This window comes from Sorex fumeus, unplaced genomic scaffold (assembly GCF_029834395.1).
Source record: "Sorex fumeus unplaced genomic scaffold, SorFum_2.1 ptg000018l, whole genome shotgun sequence".
Classification (NCBI taxonomy): Eukaryota; Metazoa; Chordata; class Mammalia; order Eulipotyphla; family Soricidae; genus Sorex; species Sorex fumeus.
The window spans coordinates 26,040,572-26,062,333 of NW_026606075.1; the positions used below are offsets into that span (position 1 = coordinate 26,040,572).

The 21,762-nt window shown below is 38.3% G+C and overlaps 1 protein-coding gene across 2 annotated transcripts in view; it reads right to left on the bottom strand.

Annotated features, from left to right (window-relative positions):
• POLK (DNA polymerase kappa) overlaps window positions 1-16,579 on the bottom strand; it is a 40,433-nt gene extending 23,854 nt beyond the window's left edge. The window contains exons 1-4 of one of the 2 annotated variants that reach the window (XM_056112564.1): window positions 16,443-16,579; window positions 12,543-12,662; window positions 5,446-5,598; window positions 3,559-3,690 (exon numbers count right to left, since the gene is read on the bottom strand). In XM_056112564.1, the coding sequence (XP_055968539.1) occupies window positions 3,559-3,690; window positions 5,446-5,598; window positions 12,543-12,662; window positions 16,443-16,574 (537 nt within the window). In that variant the 5' untranslated portion in view covers window positions 16,575-16,579. The remainder of the gene's footprint in view (window positions 1-3,558; window positions 3,691-5,445; window positions 5,599-12,542; window positions 12,663-16,442) is intronic. The other variant, XM_056112565.1, reaches the window with a different exon arrangement.
• Between the last annotated feature and the right edge of the window lie 5,183 nt (window positions 16,580-21,762).

The window sequence follows — 21,762 nt, forward strand, 5'->3', positions numbered from 1 at the left end:
TGTTAGATATAGTAAATGGTTACAATAAATCTCAGACATCATAATTTGGAAAGACAAGAGAAAAAAATGGTTACGCTAACTGTTCTCTATGATAGATTCTGTTTCTAAAAAAAAGAATAATCTTACATAAAGAAATTTGTAAAGGTTACTTAGAAAAGAACCTCTTTCAATTAATTGCAAATGCACATAAAAGTATCACAATTAACTCCATACATTAATGCATGTGGTTATTCAGGAAAACATACCTCAATTATTGGGCTTTAAAATGCAAAATATGATAAAATCTGTTGTGAAAGTTTGTGAGGATATTAAACCATGGAGAAAAGTATGGAATAATATTTCTGAGTAAAAAAATAGATATATAATTGCAAAAATGACTTTTTATATAAAATAGGAGAAAAACAGATTTTTTAAATTTTTTAAAAAAATTTATTATTTTTTTTTTTGCTTTTTGGGTCACGCCCAGCGTTGCTCAGGGGCCACTCCTGGCTCATGCACTCAGGAATTACTCCTGGCGGTGCTTGGGGGACCATATGGGATGCTGGGAATCGAACCCAAGTCGGCCATGTTGGCTGCGTGCAAGGCAAATGCCCTACCCGCTGTGCTATTGCTCCAGCCCCAAAAAACAGATTTTTTTTTAAACCACAGGTTTATTAGCCAAAATCAGAGAAAACAATAAATGAGTGTTAGAAGATCCACATTTGTCAAATCTTGTTTGTTTCTTATATTTAAAATCTGTCTAGTAGGGGTCAGAGAAACAGTATAGTGGGTAAAGTGCTTACCTAGCATATAGCTGACCCAAGTTTGATCCCCTGAACCCCATGTGATATCCTCTGTTTACCAGGATGGCGTTTTGAGCCAGGAGAGAGACAGAGAGAGGGGGTGGTGGGAAAAGAGAGAACACCTATTGTATCATGAAAAAACCTAATTTGATGTTTTTGTAAAAGGAAAGTTTTTTGGCTTAATGTGAATAGCAGTGTCAAAGGTAGTTTTAGAAAATGTCCATAGAAAATCTGGTCAAGCTTCACTCTAAGGGCACCTTAATTAGCTTTGTTCCTGATGTACTCAGATGGAATCTTTCTAGTGAGAATGAAACTCTCGAAAGTGTGGTTGGCATCCAACTAAGTTTATGCTGAAGAAGGACTCTGTAGGGACACTGAGTACTCACTTCTTTTACACAGCACACTGCTTTAAAAATGAAAAGACTCCTGTTATGGGCTGGAAAGATAGTGCAAGAGGTAGGACACTTTTTTTGTATGCAGCAGAGTCAGTTCAATTCCACATCGTTCCCCAGCCTCCGGGAGTCGGGACAGATGAGATCCCTGAGCACAGAGCCAGAGGTAAACCCTGAGCACTCACTGCTGGTTGCTGATTGTGTGCTGTCCCTCCCCTGCCCTCAAAAACAAACAAACACTTGGGCTTCGATGTAGTTAAACTTCTTCCATTCTTTTGGATAAAACAAAAGTGATTTTTCCCTTAAATTTTAAACAAAGTCATAAATATTCATATGTTTATAGTTAGTGAATTTGTCTATATGCAGTTCCTTCACAGATGAGAAAACATTTTCCATGTGCAAATAAACTAGTTAGGGTTTGCTTAAATCTGAAGAATGATTTCTCTAAGTGATCTAATAACTAGATTAAAGAAAACTAAAAACAACCCAGTTTTTCATGTCATATGAGCAGAAGTTTAACTGAGATAAAGTAGGATTTAAAGACTTCTCCCGGGGGGTATGGTGCCGTCAGCAGGTCAATCTGTACCTGTCAGGCAAGTGCATCAGCAGTCTGATGGCATCATCAGACTTCCAGATACCCCAAAATTGCTGCTATGCCTTTGGGCAGACCCCAAACACTTGGGACAAAGTTTACCAAGAAAGTAAGTGGTCAAAAGTTAAGTATGTGGGAGACACATCCACATACCACCTCCAGTTCAGCTATAAAATTGGAGGCATGGCCTCTGTGGTTCCTGATTGGATTGCTTAATGGCCATGATCCCAGAGACTCAGAAACAAATCTTGAAATGCAATGGCTTTTGGCAGAAATGCGTCCGGTCCCGGCAGTAGGTTACTGGCGCCAGGCAACCCCAGGTGGGAACAGGTTTCATGCCTTGGCCTGTTTCCCCTCATGGCCCAGTGGCTGTCATCCTACAAGAGGCCACTGGACAGTCACGTTTGGGCCCACTGTGATGAGACACATGGGGACTCATGGAATGGGGGTGGAGCCAGCCATTTCCTCCCCGTCCCAACAAGACCCCCAGTTGCTGCCCACGAATGGCCTCTCGGGCTCCTGATCAAGCTGCTTAATGGCCATGATCCCACAGACTCAGACACAAATCTCAAAACCCAATGGCTTTTGGCAGAAATGCATCTTGACCCTGCAGTAGGTTACTGTCGCCGGGCCACCACAGTGGGGAAAGGATGCTGTCCTCTGCCTGCTCCTCCTTGGTGACTCGGTGGCTGCCATCCACCAGAGGCCATTGGACAGTCAGGTTTGGGCCCGCAGTGACAAGACACATGGGGCCTCATGGAATGGGGGTGGAGCCGGCCCTTTCCTCCCCGCTCCAATGAGATCCCGAGTCGCTGCCCATGAATGGCCTCTGTGGCTCCTGATCAAGCTGCTTAATGGCCAGGATCCCAGAGACTCAGGAACAAATCTCGGATCCCCGCAGGTTTTGGCAGAAATCCCTCCAGACGTAATCGTTAAAATTTCAGAATTTCAATATTGCGCAGCCACTACTACAGCCACGTGACATCATATGTTATTCATAACCAGCAATAGAAAACAAATTGTCAAAAAAAAAAAAGACTTCTCTCTGAGTTCGAGACACAGTACAGAGGTGAAGGCCTTGCCTTGCAAGCATCCAATCCTGATTTGATCCCTGTCACCACATATTGTTCCCTGAGCACTGTCAGAGGTGATCCCCAGAGCACAGATTTAAGAGTAAGCCATAAGAACTATGATTGCATATGGCCCAAACCCCTCCCATCCATTTTTTAAAACAAAGTCTTTGCAATTTACATATAAAAAAGAGGATAATATATTACCTATTAAGAAAACAGTGAAAATTAATTTAGATTATAATTAAGGCAATTTAAAGTTTTAAAGAGATAAGAATTTACTAAGTAGATAAAAGAATATGTAGGGGAAAATGATATAGGGTCTTGGGGCTCTGGATTCCATATACAGCTCAGCATTAAAAAATATCTATTATAAAGAGTGATGGAGCAATAGCACAGCGGGTAGGGCGTTCGCCTTACAAGCGGCCAACAGGGCCGACCCGAGTTCGATTCCTCCGCCCCTCTCGGAGAGCCCGGCAAGCTACCGAGAGTATTCGATATGCCAGACACAGTAACAACAAAGTCTCCAATGGAGACGTTACTGGGCCCGCTCGAGCAAATCGACGATCAACGGGAGGGCCTTTACCTTTTTACCCTAAAGAGTGACAGGATGCAAGACTAAAAGCATAAGCTAAAGCTAGGATCTGATGTACATTAAAACTGACTCTAAATGACAGAAAATCAGTGAAAGGCTCTAAGTAGAGGTGAGACATAAGACTTACCTCTCTACTCACAGCTTGGTATTTGTCAAAGTTTGGGGGTACTATAATAAGCTGTGGGCAGAGTCTTCTAGCAATAAATCCTGGCATAGCAGCACGAACACCAAATCTTCTTGCATGGTAATTTGATGTAGACTGAAAGAAAATGGACCACATGGGAAAAAAATAGATAAAACTAAATGGACACATTGATCAGATGCATGCGTAAGAAACACATTATATTTTCATTTTCATTCCAAGGCCATTTCTATTATAGGACCTTTCTAAAATAAAGGTTTGCTGTAACAACATGTTAGTAATCTCTTATACAATGGCTTAATGGCTCCAGGATGAGATCCAATAATCTTCACACACTTTCTTCTAAGGAAACCTTTCTTGATCATTTTTAGCAAATTATTCATAATAAGCAATACAAAATAAATTATTTAGGGCCCACTATTGGTTGGGAAAATTGGAAATAATGGTGGTGGGAAGGTGTAATGGTGGTGGGATTTTTGTTGAAATATTGAATGTAATAAATTTTTGTGAACAACTTTGTAAAAATAAAATTAAAAAATAAAATAAAGGTTTGTAAAAATAGTGATAAAAAAATACTATCAAGGTTTGTTTTTTCAGAGCTTATTCTACTGATATCATACCTCAAGCAGCAAAAGCATTGCACTGTAGCACTGTCCTCCCGTTGTTCATGAGACTTTTGTGAGAACAAACAAATTGTGAGACTTTTGTTACTGTAGCGATAGCATAGCAGGTAGGGTGTTTGCCTTACACATGGCCAACCTGGGTTCTATTCCTCTGCCCCTCTCGAAGAGTCCGGCAAGCTACTGAGAGTATCTCACCCACACGAGATACTGGCAAGCCTGGCAAGCTACCCATGACATATTTGATATGCCAAAAACAGTAACAAAAAGCACCAAAAAAAGGTAATAGAAAAGTATAATGTTACTACCATTTCCAAGGTTTATAATATTGGGGAAATTATTAGATACCAGATTCTGTTTCAATCTGTCAAACAGATATAAGATTTGTACTTCAAAGGATGGTAAAAGAATTTAGTAGCTAAACACATATAAGACACCCAGAAAATTTTATTCAACAAAATTGGTGGAATATAAAATAGGCTTTTGCCTTTATACATCAGTAAGACTTTCCTGAACATGTTAAAAACTTCCCTTTTTAACATAAAGCAACAAAATGGGAGACTAACACCCAGGAGTGGCTGAGATTAGTACCAGGAATTTTGCTCCATGACTTGGAGGCCAGCCACACGTGCTGGGGAAAAGGAAGCTCAGATAGAGAAGAGAGCACCAAATAAAGAGTGTTGGGAGGATCCTCCCAGGATGGGAGAAGCATGCTGAAAGTAGACCATAGACCAAACATGACTGCCACTCAATGCCTCTCTTGCAAACCACAGGACCCAAAAGGAGAGAGAGAGAATAAGGGGGAATGCCCTGCCACAGAGGCAGGGTGGGAAGGGGGCAATGGGGGATGGGAGGGATGCTGGGACCCGTGGTGGTGGAAGATGGGCGCTGGTGGAGGGATGGGTACTTGATCATTGTGTGACTGAAACCCAAGCACAAAAATCTGTAAGTATATAACTGTACCTCATGGTGTTTCACTAATAAAATAAAACAAAAACAAAAAACTTTTCCCTTTTTGTCTTTACGCTCTTCTGAAGAGGGCGGGGGGGGGGGGGGGGTTGATCACACTCAGGGACTCGGGGATTACTCCTGCTTCTGCACTCAGGAATTACTCCTGGCAGTGCTCGGTGGACCATATGGGAAGCTGAGGATTGAACTCAGGTCAGCCGGTTGCAAGGCAAGTATGTGTAAGTACAGCCTTACCCGCTGTACTGTTGCTCTGGCCCCTTGTCTTTACCCATTCCCTACTTACCAACATACTCATCGATCCCACAGCAATAGGTTTGTCCTTCAGTTCTGGGTTGTCCCTCATTTCTACAGCTGCGTAGAAAGCATCCATATCAATGTGCACGATGGTATTGCTCAGATCCCGGTTCTGTTCTAATTCCATCGCAAATCTGTCAACCTTAATTTCACAAAGTTTCCATAGTTTTAAGACAAATAATATTAAAATACTATGAATCATAAACATTAACCTTACTTTTAAAGCTAGGGACTAGAGAGATAGTTCAGTGGGTAAGGCACTTGCCTTGTACGCGACTGACCTGGGTTCGACCCCAGGCACCCCAGGTGGTCCTGAATCCTGCCAGGAGTGATCCCTGAGCACAGTGCCAGAAGTAAGTTCTGAGTGCTGCCAGGTGTAGCACAAAAACAAAACTAAAGAAAAACAAAAATAAAAAAATATAGCTATCTGTCCCTCTCTATCCAGTAATCCACTCACCCACCTACCCATATATTTATCCATATTTCACTGTTGTTTACTAAGGCTGCTGATTACTTTCATTTTTTTTATAAGCATAGACATTGTGTTCTCCAATATCATCCTCTTTAACTCTTTTATCTCTTAACTACTCCAAGCACATAATATGTGATATAAATATTTACTGAATGAAGTTTTCCAACTGCTTTTTAAGAATAACTTACTATAATGAAAAATTTCAGTTTAGGTAAAATAAATAACTATATTCAATAAAATAAACTCCATCTGACTTACAATGTTAATGCCTGAAAACAGCAACAAAGGTATGAAATATGATTATACTCTTTAACATATGATGTTTATGCTGATTAGCATTATAAAATTTAAAAACTTGCCAGCACATAATATAAACATTCCCTCTGTAGATCTGCTCTTACAAGGCTAAAATTTTCTAAGGCTAAAACTATTAGCCTACATAAGTCAACATAGAAACTTTAAGTCATAAATTATTTCAAGAAGTATCATTGCATGTCAAACAGCAAAAAAATTAATCTTTACATATTATTGTGATATGTGTATATGAAGGGGTAGCATACTTAATAATATTCAGGGGTCAGCGGTTCTGGATGTCAGGGGACAAACCAGATGCTGGGGGCTTAACTCCAGGCATCACCTACGTCAGGTATCTCTTACGTTTTGAGCCACAGAACTGATTCAGAATCTTAGTCTTTAGGGGCTGGCTTGATAGTACAGTGGGTAGGGTGTTTGCCTTGCATGCAGCTGACCTGGATTAAACACTCCTGCTCCCACCCCCCGCCCAATATTCCATATGGTTCACCGAGCACTGACACAAGTGATTCCTGAGTGTGTAGAGACAGAAGTCTTAAAGAATCTTAGTCTTTAATGATTTTTTGTTTCTTTAGACAGAAAGTGTTGGTATGATAAGAAAGATAAATAACAGGAGGTAGAAATAATTAGAGTATGGCTATGAGAAAAGAGTTTATATAGCAGTCATATTCAATCCCAAGTATTCCCTCTACTACAGAGGTTGAAAAGACTAAATAAGCACTTTTTTCTCCTTCCCTGAAGCCAGGGGTGGCTATCTGACTATTTTGCTCTTTGTAACATTAGGAAATCAGTAAGAACTTTGAAGTAAGATCATGAAAAAAGAGAGAAGTAAGATACTGAATAGGATGGAATAAACAGCGTAGAAGAACAGTTGGCACATGGTACAGATTCAACAAATACAATGTACTGCTGAATGGATCAGTGGATAGCTGCATAACAAAATAATCAAAACCTTAGGAAGAAACAAGAAAGAAGTAAGTGGAGGCGGACTGGAACAAAAACAATTTCCATCACATGGAGATCCTGATAGCAGGTCTCTCAGAGGAGAGTTACAGGGGTATAATTCAGCATTTTCCCCCTCACTGCACCTTAACCTTGCTTTCATTCTGTATAATGATCTTTGCGCCCCCACTTCTTCGCGTTATAGAGGTGCTAGCTGCTCACTACCCGCACATTAAAACTAACTCCTCCTTTAGGAACAAATACCTTGGGCGAGAAAGATAATACCATGGGCTGAGTGCATACAAAATATTTTCTGCATGCAGGAAGCCCAGGTTGAATCTCCAGCACAGTATCGTCCCTACTGTTGGGAACAACCACTGAACACAAAGCCCAAAGTAGTAGCCAAGCACTGCTAGGTGGAACCCAAAAAACAAAGCACAAAACATACAAAACAACAATCACCTCGAGTCATATTTTGTCTCCAGTAGTCACAGAGCCTCTGAGGGCCTGCTCCTATTTCAGCAGCAACTCCTGGAAGGAATAGGGTATTCTGTGCCATGTTTCAGGTTGCTCCTCTGTCTCAAGTGTACCCCTCCACCCCGGCTTGGTAACAGAGCCCTCAAAGATCAGCTGAGATAGTCCTCTGCAATTTAATTGGATATCTGTCCCTTGCACGGCAGAATTGAATGCTCCCTTATCTGTTTTCCTGCTTTGACTATGGTTCTTACTGCATGAGACACTACACTGTGAGTTCAATCAGGAATCAGACAGCTTCTGACTTTTAATTCTTTCCTCCGAAGAGAAAGGGAGAGGACACTCATAGGAAAAAAGGAATAAAATTTATATTACTATATATTTCCTTCTCTGGTTAAAAAAAAGTAGTGGACTAGAGAGTTAACTGGGTTAAAGAGCATATGGGGGTGGGGCAGGATCCAGATACCCCTGTACCACATGGATCCCCAAAGCAGAGCCTCGGGTGGGGCGAGAGGAAGTATTTGTAAAAGAATTTTGGAGAGGGCTCATCTGCAGTGAGATATCACATTTAATAAAAAATAAACAAACAAACAAACTTCAACATTACTTCATGCTATAATCCAGATTTAAAGCAAAACTATTTCTCTACTAGTTTTGAAAGGGAGGATAGCATCTGGCATTCAAAAGAGAGATGCAAACAAACATAAAACAAGGGTATTTGAAAAACTACTCTATATTAATCTAGACAAATGCTTACGATATGAATCGACTGAGAACAAGGGAGCAGCATCTGAAATAGCTCACCCCTGAATCACTGGAAAGGAAAAGATTACAAACAGAAAGCAAACCAAAGGGGAAAAATACTCTAAAAACTCATATATTATGCCGTGACTGTTTCTTTAGCAATCTATTGTCTTTGTGTGCTCAGAGCAAGTGGACAGTTGCCAAAAGGAAACCTCCCCACTGAATGACTCAGACATTCCACTTTCCTTGACTATCTCTCATTAGTCACCGAGTCTGAACTCTTCCTTCTGAGTCAACCAAACACGCACCACCACTGCTTATTTCAAGTTCAACTGAAATCCCCATTCGAGTATTCTTTTCTTCCATTTTCTCATCCCAGAGGCTTTTAAATTCTGACTGAGACTCTTTCGTTATGTTTTTTAATTTTTATTAGTGAGACACCATGAGGTACAGCTGTAACTTACAAATTTTGACTGAGACTCTAAGATGCATATTATCCCTTTCACTTTTGTTTACAGCTGCCCTGTCTTACAGAAATGACATTTGCATTGTGTCCCTGCCCTACCACTTATTTATTAATTAGATGACGGGGGCAAGGCAACCCTTTCTGAACTCACTTGATTAAAGTGGATTAAACCAATCTCAAAAGGTTGAAAGAATTAAAAAAGGGAATGCATGAAATAAGTTCTCAGGCTAGGATCAGGATTTAGTAATACAATTTTAAAAGTGGAAGTGACGAAGTGACATTTACTCTGTACTTTATATGCCATATAATATGCTAAGTGCTTCTTCTATTGATTAATTTATAGCTCAAAACATTCCTGATTGCTTTATAATGGCAATTATTGTTGTTATTTTACACATAGAGTTAAGGCTCAGTAAACATCTAAGCTATAAAGCTGCTAAGTGTTAGAATTAGACCTGGAAACCAGAATACTTTGAATTCTGAGTTCTTTCTATTATATTTCCCTAAAATATTTAAGAAGTTTTTATATTGAGAGTTCGGGGGTGTAGTTCAGAGGTAAAGTACTTGCTTTTTATGTGTGAGGCCGTGGGATAAATTTCAGCAGCGCAAAAACAAACAAACAAGAAAAAAAACCAAATTTTTTTAATGCTAAAATAAGTTCAGTACATTTAATGTCATGTTTTAATATTCTTATTATGTCATAAACTTAAAAAATTGCTATGTTCAGGAGATATTTCAGAAGTATTTCTTTTCCTTTCTTAATAATATCTTACAAAATGTTGAGTAAATCTGAGATAAAAATCAATTGCAAAAATGACCAAAATACACTGGTTTACTGTATAGTTACCACTTAATAAAATAACATGGGTGGTTATCTATTCAATGTCTAAAGCTAGGTTGCAATATATTTTGGCAGCTGAAAAAAATGACTGTGTCCTTAAGAAGCCTAATGAAGATAGGAGGTGGTAGGAAATAGAGAGGTTCTAAACATCTTGAGATTTCACAGTGGTTACTTTGTTCAGCAATCAAAGTAGCTCATATAACTGCATCAAACACAATAAAAACTACTAGTTGGAAATTTTGTGATTTCAAAAACAGAGATATACTTCCCTTAAAATTTTTCAATTCTCCAGGATCTTCTTGACTCCTTACAACTTCCCCAATCTTCTCACATTTATAGAACTTCTTTTAAAAGTAGTCGAACAAATGAAACAACTAGTTTCCACAGCAGTCCACAAAAACTATAACAAACCTTAAGTTCTGCTACATAATGTATGGTATTTTTATGTTCTTTAATATTATTAGCATAAAAGATTGTGAATTTTTAAAATTATACAAGCAACAAAAAGTTTTATCATATCTGTACTAAGATTTTAAGACTTCATTAATGATATTTGTAGATTATAAATTTCCAAAACTTATCAAAATAAAGTCCAGACAGCAAACTGCTCAATGATTAATATCAATCATTGTACAATACAGCTTAAAGTATCAATGTTATTGTGAGGAGATTGGAATTTCTTTAAATTTGAATTTAAAGAAATTGGAATTTCTTGGGCTGGAACAATAGCACAGTGGTAGGGTGTTTGCCTTGTGTGTGGCCGGCTTGGCCGAGCTGGGTTCGATTCCTCCGCCCCTCTTGGAGAGCCTGGCAAGCTACCAAGAGTATCTCGCCTGCACGGTAAAGCCTGGCAAGCTGCCCGTGACGTATTCAATATGTCAAACACAGTAACAACAATTCTCACAATGGAGATGTTTCTGGGCCCGCTCGAGCAAATCGATGAACAATGGGAGGGCAGTGACAGTGACAATATATAAGATCTATAAATCAAGAGAACAACATACAAACTCTGCTAAAGAAATGGATAAATGATACTGTTCTAGACTACTAGTTGAATCCCCAAATCTATTAACCTTTTCTTCCACATTAAGAGATATTTAGCTGAGCACACGGTCATCCAGCAATGTTTAACAGTTTCTTTTTCAGTTAGGTGTGTCCATAAAACCTAAAATTCTAGCCAAAAAATATCATAAATAGAAGTAATGTATTCAACTTCTTTTTCATTCAGTTAACAAATCCCTTTTTTTCTATCTTTTCTAATTTCTGTGTGTGTGTGTGTGTGTGTGTGTGTGTGTGTATGTGTTCGCGCGCACGTATGTGTGTTACTAGGGATGGAACTTAATGTCTCGGGAGCGATAGCACAGCGGTAGGGTGTTTGCCTTGCACGCAGCCAACATGGCCGACCCGAGTTCGATTCCTCCGCCCCTCTCGGAGAGCTTGGCAAGCTACCAAGAGTATCTCGCCCGTACGGCAGAGCCTGGCAAGCTCCTGGCAAGCTCCCCATGACGTATTCGATATGCCAAACACAGTAACAACAAAAGTCTCCAATGGAGATGTTACTGGGCCCGCTCGAGCAAATCAATGATCAACGGAAGGGCCATTACTTTACTTACATCACTTACATACAAGACATGTACTTAATCAGCAAGTTACATCTTCAGTCCTAGTCATTCTTTCTTTCTTATCAGGGATAACTGAGTTATGGATTGAAAGTAAACTGATTTTGTCAAGAATACCAGGGGACAATGGAACAGCATGCTGTAGAACCTGGGTCTCGTAAAATACTAAGTGATCAGAATCATTTAATGAGTTGAACCAGTAATCTCTTATGTGTAAAATAAATTCTTAATTTATTTAAAACACTAGATCTTAAGGACTCAAGCCAACTACTTAGCATATATTTCTAAAAGAAAAACTAAAAAAGAAATTACCCAAAGCAAAACATATTAATAGCTAACCAATGATTGTGACATTCTTTGTCATAAACAAAGGTGGGGAAATTAAACAACTTGGGGTCACACCTGGGAGTGCTCAGGGGCTATTCCTTGTTCTGTGCTTAGGGGTCTTCCTGGAGGTATAAGGGGGAACAAATGGATCATATGTGGTGTTGGGAGATGAACCAGGGACCGCTACATGCAAGGCAAGCACTTTAGCCCCTGTACTATCTCTTTGGCCCAAAAGACAATTACTTTAGACACTGCATTAGCAAAAACTTAAGGACTAGTTAAATTAACAAAATAATTTCAGGGCCAGAGAGATAGCTCATGGGCTAGACAGCATGCTTGCACACAGAAGACCTGGGTTTGACTGCCAGCACCACATGGTTCCCTAAGTACCTATCAGTATGACCCCAAAACAAAAACAAAAAAAGGGTGGGATATGACTCAGTAGTAGAACACAAGACTCAAGTGCATGAAGCCCTAGATTTAATTCCCAAAACAAAAAACTAAAAATCAATTTTAAAAATTAAAGTAAAAATAAATTAAAATTTAAAATTGCATACAATTAACATACAAAATTGAAATCATTATGTATGCTTTACTAGTATAACTGTTATTTGACCATGACATTTGCTCGTGCGGGCCCAGTAACGTCTCCATTGTGAGACTTGTTGTTACTGTGTTTGGCATACTGAATACGACACGGGGAGCTTGCCAGGCTTTGCCGTGCAGGCGAGATACTCTCGGTAGCTTGCCGGGCTCTCCGAGAGGGGCGGAGGAATTGAAGCCGGCTCAGCCGGGCTGGCTGCGCACAAGGCAAACGGCCTACCACTGTGCTATGGCTCCATAAATTCTATTCTTCCAGCTTCCACTTCACACTGGAATGAAAGAATACCTGTAATTGTGCTTTCCTTAGCTGTTGGTTGGTAATTTGAGCTTTTTGTTGCATTAAATTTTCAATTCGTTTGTTGACTTGTTTTTCTTTCTTGAGCTCATTTTCATAATATCTGGACCCCTATGTAGAAAAAAAGAAAAGAATATTAAAAAATTATCTTTAGGAAAGCATCAATGTAGTATATGGTATACCCTCATAGTTGACAGAACAGACTCCAATACATAATAACTAAACTCAAGAATAATCTCCACCACCTTCCAGATGGGTGACCTTATTCTTTTTATGTCTGTGTTTCCTTATATGTAAAATAAATTTTTGACTACCTACATCATAGTAGTATTGTCAGGCAGTATTTACTACAGTACAAACTTTGAGATGAGTACAGATTTGCACTCAGAAAACATTTCCTAAGCAGGAGCAGGAAATGGGGCTAAGCCAAGGCCGGAGTCAATTGGGTCATTGATTTTCTCCTTCACGTTTACTTTGGAAGTGTTATAAAAGTTTTCATTTGAACACTGTATGCATGAAACCTTATAATTATCAGGATTATAAATCATAGTGCTTCAAATAAAATTAAAAAAATTTATCTAAGTCATTTACAATGTAAAAAATAATTTTTAGAAAATTATCTACCATCATTAAGCATAATGTCTCTCGATTTACCAGGCTGATGGATATTAGATAATTTTTACTTTTTTGGTTCTTATTAAAAATGCTGTGAGAGCTGGAGAGATAGTAGCGGGTAGGGTGCTTGCGTTGCATGTGGCTGACTCGGGTTCTATACCTGGTCTGTAGAGGGCTCCCTGAGCCCCACCAGCAGTGATCCTTGAGTTTACAGACAGGAGTAAACCCCACGCACTGTGAGGTATAACCCCAAAACCAGAAAGTTTTTTTAATTAAAAAAAAAAAGAAAAGAAAATGCTGTGATAAAGATTGTGTATATACTTTGTGAAGACGTGTTTTCTAGCTCCTTCACTGTCCAATCAAGGATTGAATCTCTGTATTACATAGTACTCCACATGAAGGCTTTTGAGATACTACCAGAACTTTTCCCCAATGCAGTTGATCCATTTTACTGTCCCAACTCACCAGCAATGCATAAGGGCTTAATTTCTCAACATTCTTGCTATTGTTTGTTGTTCTTTATTATAAATATCCTTGGTTATATGTGCACAGTATTACACTGTGGGATTCTGCACCAGACAGTGTGGCGAGTGAGAGCCCTCCCCATCCCAAGGGACCTAGCCCCGGCAGCTGACCTCCACTACCCAACCACCAGCACTCTCCAGGCCGCTTTTTGGACACATTATAAGACACTTCCTACCCATTTTCCACAACTACTGGCCAGGTACGCGTAACTATTCAATATTCCAAATACAGTAACAAGTCTCACAATGGAGACATTACTGGCCCTGCTCGAGCAAATCAATGAACAGCGGTAGGACAGTACTACAGTGCAGTGCTACTACACCATATCTGATGGGGTTCAGACAGTAGGCAACAAATCATAGAGTAAAATATATAAATATATGCCTCTCGGAGTGCCCGGCAAGCTGCCAAGAGTATCCCGTCCTCACAGGCAGAGCCTGGCAAGCTCCCCATGGCATATTCGATATGCCAAATACAGTAACGACAACAGGTTCCATTCCCCTGACCCTGAAAGAGCCTCCAATCATTGGGAAAAGACGAGTAAGAAGAGGCTGCTAAAATCTCGGGGCTGGGAGGAACAGAGACATTACTGGCACCCGCTCGAGTAATTCAAGAATCGACGGGATGACAGTGATACAGTGATTACACGGTGGGTTTTAATTTATAATTCGTCAATTATTGAATATGTGGAAAATTTTTACATGTGTTTATGAACTTTGTATCTTCTATATTGAACTCTCCATGTTTTTTGTACAATACAGTCCTCTGCTCTACCAGCTGAGCTATCAAAGGGAGCATAAAGTCTCCATATCTTTTGCTCATTCTTTAATTGGGTTAATTGTTTTATTAATGAGATATAAAACTTATTCACCTCTAAAGAGATAGTGAGGGTTGGAGAGATGGTTCAATAGGTTGAGTGCATGCTTTACATGCAGGAAGCCTGGGTTTGATGCTGGTATCACGTGATTCCCTGAGTTGGGCATAGCCTCTGAATACCACTGGATGTGCCCTCCCCCAACAAATTAAATATTTTTTTAAAATTCTGGATTTAAGCCCTTTATCATGTGCATGTTTTGCAAATATTTCACCCTTGCACGCTGCTTATATTTTTGTTTTTTAAGAGGTCTGTTGAAATATAAACATTTTATAATTCAATCAGATCTGATTTATCAACTTTTATTGAATATGTATGTGGTGATATTTGCCAAAGCACAGGTTTCAAAGTTTTTCTCCTATCTTCTAATCGTCTAAAAGTTTTGATGTTTTAGCTCTTACATTTGCCTTTTTAAGTTAATTTTTTGCCTATCATGCAAGGTCAGTCCAATATATTTTTTGTTTTTCTTAACTCTGTCCTAATTAAAAAAAATTATTCACTGTGATTTACAAAACTGTCACTAACAGACTTTCAGGCATTCAGTGTTCTAATTCCAAACTTCAGTGTCAGCATCCTCCAATGACCCAAAGTTCTCTCTATCTCTCTCTCCCCACCCCACCTCCTTGGAAAACTCTTTAAAAAAAATTTGCTATTATATTCTGGACCACATGTTTAGCACTAGTTAGTATTGTAACCAGTTAGTATTGGTTCTCATGGTTTTGAAGTACAGAGTGACCTTGCCTCCACATCACTGAAATGACCAAGACTTTTGACCAATGCCCTTATGTTATCACCAGTCTGCTTCCTCCTTCAGCCAGGCCCCTCCTTCATTGGCATTCTCATTTCTATAATCTAGCTCCCTCATACCCCACCCCTTATATGTGGCTATTCAAATTATCCCTGCATCTGCTAAACAGAATAACCTTTGGTCCTGGTACTTTTGTCAAAAATCAATGAATTATATTTACTTCTAGACTTAGTTCTGTTTTACTCATCTCAATCTTTTATAAAAATTAGACTGGGGTCAGAGAGATAGGATAGCAGGTAAGACACTTGCATTGTACATGGTCATATATATTACATATTATACGGGCTGGAACGATAGCACAGTGGGTAGGGCGTTTGCCTTGCACGCAGTCAATATGGCTGACCTGAGTTCGATTCCTCCACCCCTCTCGGAGAGCCCAGCAAGCTACTGAGAGTATCTCACCCACAAGGCAAAGCCTGGCAAGCTACCCGTGACGTATTCAATATGCCAAACACAGTAACAAGTGTCACAATGGAGGCGTCACAAATCGATGAACAATGGGAGGATGGTGACAGTGACATATTATACATGATACATAATAACCCAGTGCCTAGTATTATATATGACATATAATAATAACCCAGTGCCTAGCAACAGATACTACTCAGCAACTACAAGGATGAAATCAAATGTGCATTTACTTACAGGATAGATCTAGAGGGGGTCATGTTAGGCAAAATAAGATAGGAAAAAGACAAATGTGGGATGATGTCATTCATATATTGCATATAAAGAAACAAAGCAAAGGAATAGACAATGTGTAACTAAAATCAAACCTTAGACTCTGAAAATAGAAGTGAGGCTACCAAATGGTGGTGGGGGAAGAGTGGAAGATTGAGTAGAAGGGACATAGGAGCAGTGGTAAAAGGATACTGGCTCTTTGGTGGGTAGCTGCACAGCAGTAACACTGTATACCTAAAGCAATATTAACAGTTACCTCAAAATAATATATAAAAGTGTTTAAAATTACAATTAAAATTATAATTAAAGATAGTTTAACTCACTAATTTTCTTTTAAGTAAAGATTTTAAAGTGATTTTTTAAAAATATATTGAAAGATAAAACATACCTTTGTGGCTTCCATTATAATTTTATTAATTTTCTCTTTGTCTAATCCTTCCATTCCAGCTTTATTATCATTAAGTCCCATCCTAAGCAGAAGGTCATCTTTATAACTGTTGTTCTCCTTTGTGTTTTCCATGGTAAAAACTTCAAGTTAAAGTGGTTGATTTTTTATTATCTGAAAAGCATACAAAATAAATACTTCTTTTCAAAACATTCATGGGGAAGGTGAACACTTAAAAGTTAAAATGATACAGAATATCCCAACATACACTTGACATGGGGTTAACAACCAAAATATATAAAGAATTCACACTATTTAGCAACCAAAAGGCAAGCCACCCAATCAAAAGATGGCAAGTGAACCTGGTGAGATACTTCTAAAGAGACAAAAGACATGATCAATACATAAAAAAAAAAAAAGCTCAACATTACTTTTCAGTAGGAAAATACAAATGACATATCAACATATATCAACACACAATGATATATCAAACTCAATCAAAAATAGCTTATGTAAAAAAAGATTGAAACTAGTATGGCAAGAATAAAAAGGAGCATTCTATACAGTTTGGGAATATAAGGAAGAATAGCCCCTATGGAAAATGGTATGAAGTTTTTGTCTTTTTATTTATTTATTTATTAGTGAGATAGTACAGCGGGTAGGGCATTCGCCTTACAAGCGGCCAACATGGCCGACCCCAGTTCGATTCCTCCGCCCCTCTCGGAGAGCCTGGCAAGCTACTGAGAGTATTCGATATGCCAGACACAGTAACAACAAAGTCTCCAATGGAGATGTTACTGGGCCCGCTCGAGCAAATCGACGATCAACGGGAGGGCCTTTACCTTATTAGTGAGACATCATGAGGTACAGTTGTAGACTTAACAAATTTTGTGCTTGGGTTTCAATTATACAATGATCAAATTGAAGTTTTTGTCTTTTTTAGTCACCTTGATTTTTTCAGTTTTCCCCCTACCATGTTTCTTTATATTCCACATAGTAAAGAGATAATTTTGTGTCTGTTCTTCTAACTTCATTCACTATGATATTCTTCAGATCCATCCACATAGTAACAAATTGCATGATTTCATATTTTCTTATGGCAATATTCCTTTCTGTATATAGTTTCTTCGTTCAGTCATCTGTTCCTGGGCACTTGGGTCATTTCCAGATTTAAAGGCCCTCCCATTGATCGTTGATTTGCTCGAGCGGGCCCAGTAACGTCTCCATTGGAGACTTTGTTGTTACTGTGTCTGGCATATCGTATACTCTCGGTAGCTTGCCGGGCTCTCCGAGAGGGGTGGAGGAATCGAACTCAGGTCGGCCAAGTTGGCCGCTTGTAAGGCAAACGCCCTACCCGCTGTGCTATCGCTCCAGCCTCCCTTTGGGTATATTCTTAAGGAGTGATATTGCTGGGTCATATGGAAGCTCAATTCTGAGATTTTTGAGGAATGTCTATATTGTCTTCCAAAAAAGACTGGACCAGTTGACATTCCCACCAGCAGTGAGGGTCCTTCACCCCCACATCCATGTCAACCTTGATTGTTTTTGTTCTTTTTGATGCATGCCAGCTGCTCTGGTGTGAGGTGATATCTCACAGTTTTGATTTGCATTTCCCTGATGATTAGTGATGTTGAGCATTTTTAAAATACGTCTTTGGCCATTTGTATGTCTCGAGGAAGTTTCTATTCATTTCTTCCCATTTTTTGATGGGGTTGGATGTTTTCTTATTTAAAGTTCTACCAATTCTTTTATATATCTTGATATTAACCCTTATCAGATGAGTGGTGGGCAAATAAATTTTAAAAGGGTAAAAAAATGTTATAGCATCAGGCCCTAGAGTCTGTTTAATGTATGCTGTGAAACTTAATAATGAAAAGATTAATATATAGAAAAAATAAAACTAACAGTAAACTTCAAATTGTTTTTATAAATTTGATAAGAGAACCTAACATTGTGGGTTTTTTTCCTTCTTTTTTCAAACATTGTGGTTGGTTTTTTTTTTTTTTTTTTTTTTTTGCTTTTGGGTCACACCCGGCGATGCACAGGGGTTACTCCTAGCTAATAAAACTTCTTCTAGTTTGGTTTTGGACAAACTAGTTTCATTTTGATTATGGAATAAAGTTAAAGAATAAATTTAGTAATAGAATTGTAAAACTTGGTTAAGCATAAAAATCTAAATCCTATTTTACTTTTTGAGAAACTTTATTTTTAACTCTTCATATATCATACTTAAAAAAATATTTGGATCACATCCAGCTTGGTGTTACAGGGTCACTCCTAGTGGTGCTCAGTGTCTGCTGCTGGGGATTAAACTTAGGCCTCCTGCAAATCATTCATGATAGTCCACTGAGCTATTTTTTTGGACTCTGTGTTAATTTTTAGAAATCTTCCTAAGAAAGATGTATGTGTGTGTGTGTGTGTGTGTGTGTGTGTGTAATCATTTTTAACTGAGTAAGATTAGGTCTATCTTGCTACTTTTATAAGGATCTATTTGGCTCTTTTGTAAATTGAAGATACAAATGTCTTAATAATGTTATGTTTTGCTATACATTGTATATTTTACTATTTTAACATCCTAGGATTTATTTAGTCATTATTCATGAGTTACATAAATTGTATGGAATAATCTAGGTGAGCTAGCAGTAAAACAAATATATCACCCTTCTGTTTTCTTACTGTTTGCTCACTTCATCAAATCTTTGAAATAAAGTATGAGAAAAGTTTGGAAATACCAATTCTTCAGGGACTTATTTTGTTTTTTTATTTTTCACTGTTGTAAAGATTTTATTGTTTAAATAATAAGACTTTTAAAAAATCTGGGCTAGTTTCTTTTTTTTTTTTTTTAATTTTTATTAGTGAAACACCATGAGGTACAGTTGTAGACTTACAAATTTTTGTGCTTGGATTTCGGTCATACCATGATCAAACACCCATCCCTCCACCAGTGCCCATTTTCCACCACCAAGGATAATATCCCTCCCCCCCCATTCCCCCCATCCCCCCTGCCACTGTGGCAGGGCATTTCCTTTTGTTTTCTCTCTCCTTTTGGGTGTTGTGATCAGCAAAAGAGGCATTGAGTGGCAAACATGTTCAGTCCAGTCCACTTTCAACCTGCATCTCCCCTCCTGGGAGGATCCTCCAAACACCCTCCATTCGGTGCTCCCTTCTCTATTTGAACTGTCCTTTCCCCTAGAATACCCGGCTGGCCTCTAAGCTATGGAGTAATCCTCCTGGTGTTGATCTCAGCTATTCTTGGGTATTAATCTTATATTTTGTTATTTTATACCAGGGACTTATTTTTAGGTTTCCATTTGACCTAGTTGAGTATTCTTAATTTTTCACTTTATCCCCATGCCCGCAAAGAGAAAAAAAAATTACAAAAGTTTTGCAATTAGACAAACCAGATGAATGCAAAGAATTGAAACACTTTAGAGTAATGGTGAAACTGATCTTATGAGTAAAATCTCAGACTATGACTTTTGAGATGATTCAAATGTATTTCTATAAAACTCAGGACTCAATTCATGAACGATGCATTTTTAAGAATGAACGCAAATATCCTCATCCAGTTCCTCATTCAGCAGGAAGAACATCTTGTGAGTGTTTTGTAAGAAGAACTTAAATAATTTTGCTAACGGGACATAGGCAGTATTCTTTTACTCTTTATGATGCTTGTGCACTGAAAAACTGTTTAGCAGTTTGGAAGTGAACAACAGCTTAGGGCAAATGTATATATGAGGATAGGAAGGAAACATGATACAGAAATCAAAATTATTATAATCATGAAGGAACAAAAATGGTTGCCTTTCCTTTAAAAAGATTATCCAACTTTGGTTTTTTGGTTTCATTAATTTTGATCATACTAGTAATTTTTCTCCTAAATGTGTTAAATACAATTCCTAAAAATTTCCTTCTATCATCAACCAGACATTTCATTCATCAAAAACATTTAGTTGCGACAATTTTACACCACTTGCCCCATAAAAATGTGATTGTTAAAAACATAATGTCTTTATATAGCTATTTTAGCATTAAAATGCTATAAAATAACCAACTGATAATATGCTACTTCTCATTTTTTGTACCTCTATCAGGAACCATCGTATAGCAGATATTAATAACTTAAATGATTAAGATAAATTGTATATTGAGAATTTGTCTATATCATCAGAACAACATGCAAGTCCTACAACAATATTTTTCTGCTCACTTGACTAAGAGGATCTGAAATTACAGTAAAAGTAAAACAATGAAAGGGCTGGGCAGAGGGGCGTGGGGGTTGAGGGGATGGTGAGGAACAGGAAGCAAAACCCATTCACAAAATGATTATCATGACGATTCTACCAATATTTATAAAGACCACACTGCTCTTTTATGAATCAAACATGTTAGCAAAAGAATTTCTTAATATAACAGAAAAGAGATATTAGAAAATCAAAAACAAAAAAAAAAAAGGAAAGAAAATGTGTACACTCAGAAGAGTGTATGTAACGGCACACCCACTGTACATTCATAGCATTTTACTTATCATCACTATTATTATTTTGGGTTTTGGCCATACCCTGCAATGCTCAAGCTTTGCTCTTGGCCCTGCACTCAGGAATTACTCCTGGCGGAGCTCAGGGGACCATATGCATGGGATACTGGGAATTGAACCCTGATTGGCAAGGAAAATGCCTAGGAAAATGCCTTACCCACTGTATTATCACTCCAAACCCAAACTGCATACCATTTTCTATTAAAGATTTGTTTTTGTTTGGGTCACATCAGGTGATGCTCAGAGGCTATCCCTGGTGCATTAAGGGTCATTAGTGGTGGTGTTGAGGGAACGATGGAGAAAAAGAACAAATCCAGGCCTTTTTCATGCAAAACAGATGCATTGGTTCTTTGAGCTATCTCCCAAGCCATAACAAGATTTTTTAAATTATTACTGTAACCTATGAAATTCCAGTTTTTACTCACAAGAAAATTTATTCACAAATACAAGATTTTCAATCCCATAAACCAAATGGATACAAATGAAAGATAATGCTATATATTTTCAATTTTGTTCAACATTAAGAAAAAGTAGTTTTGCTTGGAACATGCCTGGCTTGGCTTCACTCCTCTGTACGACAAGAAACAACAATTCTGAAATAACTGTCTTACTGTAGAACTTTCTACAGGACCATACATATTTCTAAGTACCTATAATCACTGCACTCTGGCATTAATGAGCACTGTCTCAATAGTTGTTCTTAAGGGGTTAAATGCTATACATAAGCTATACTAGCACTGTAGCACTGTCCTCCTGTTGTTCGTCGATTCGCTTGAGCGGGAACAG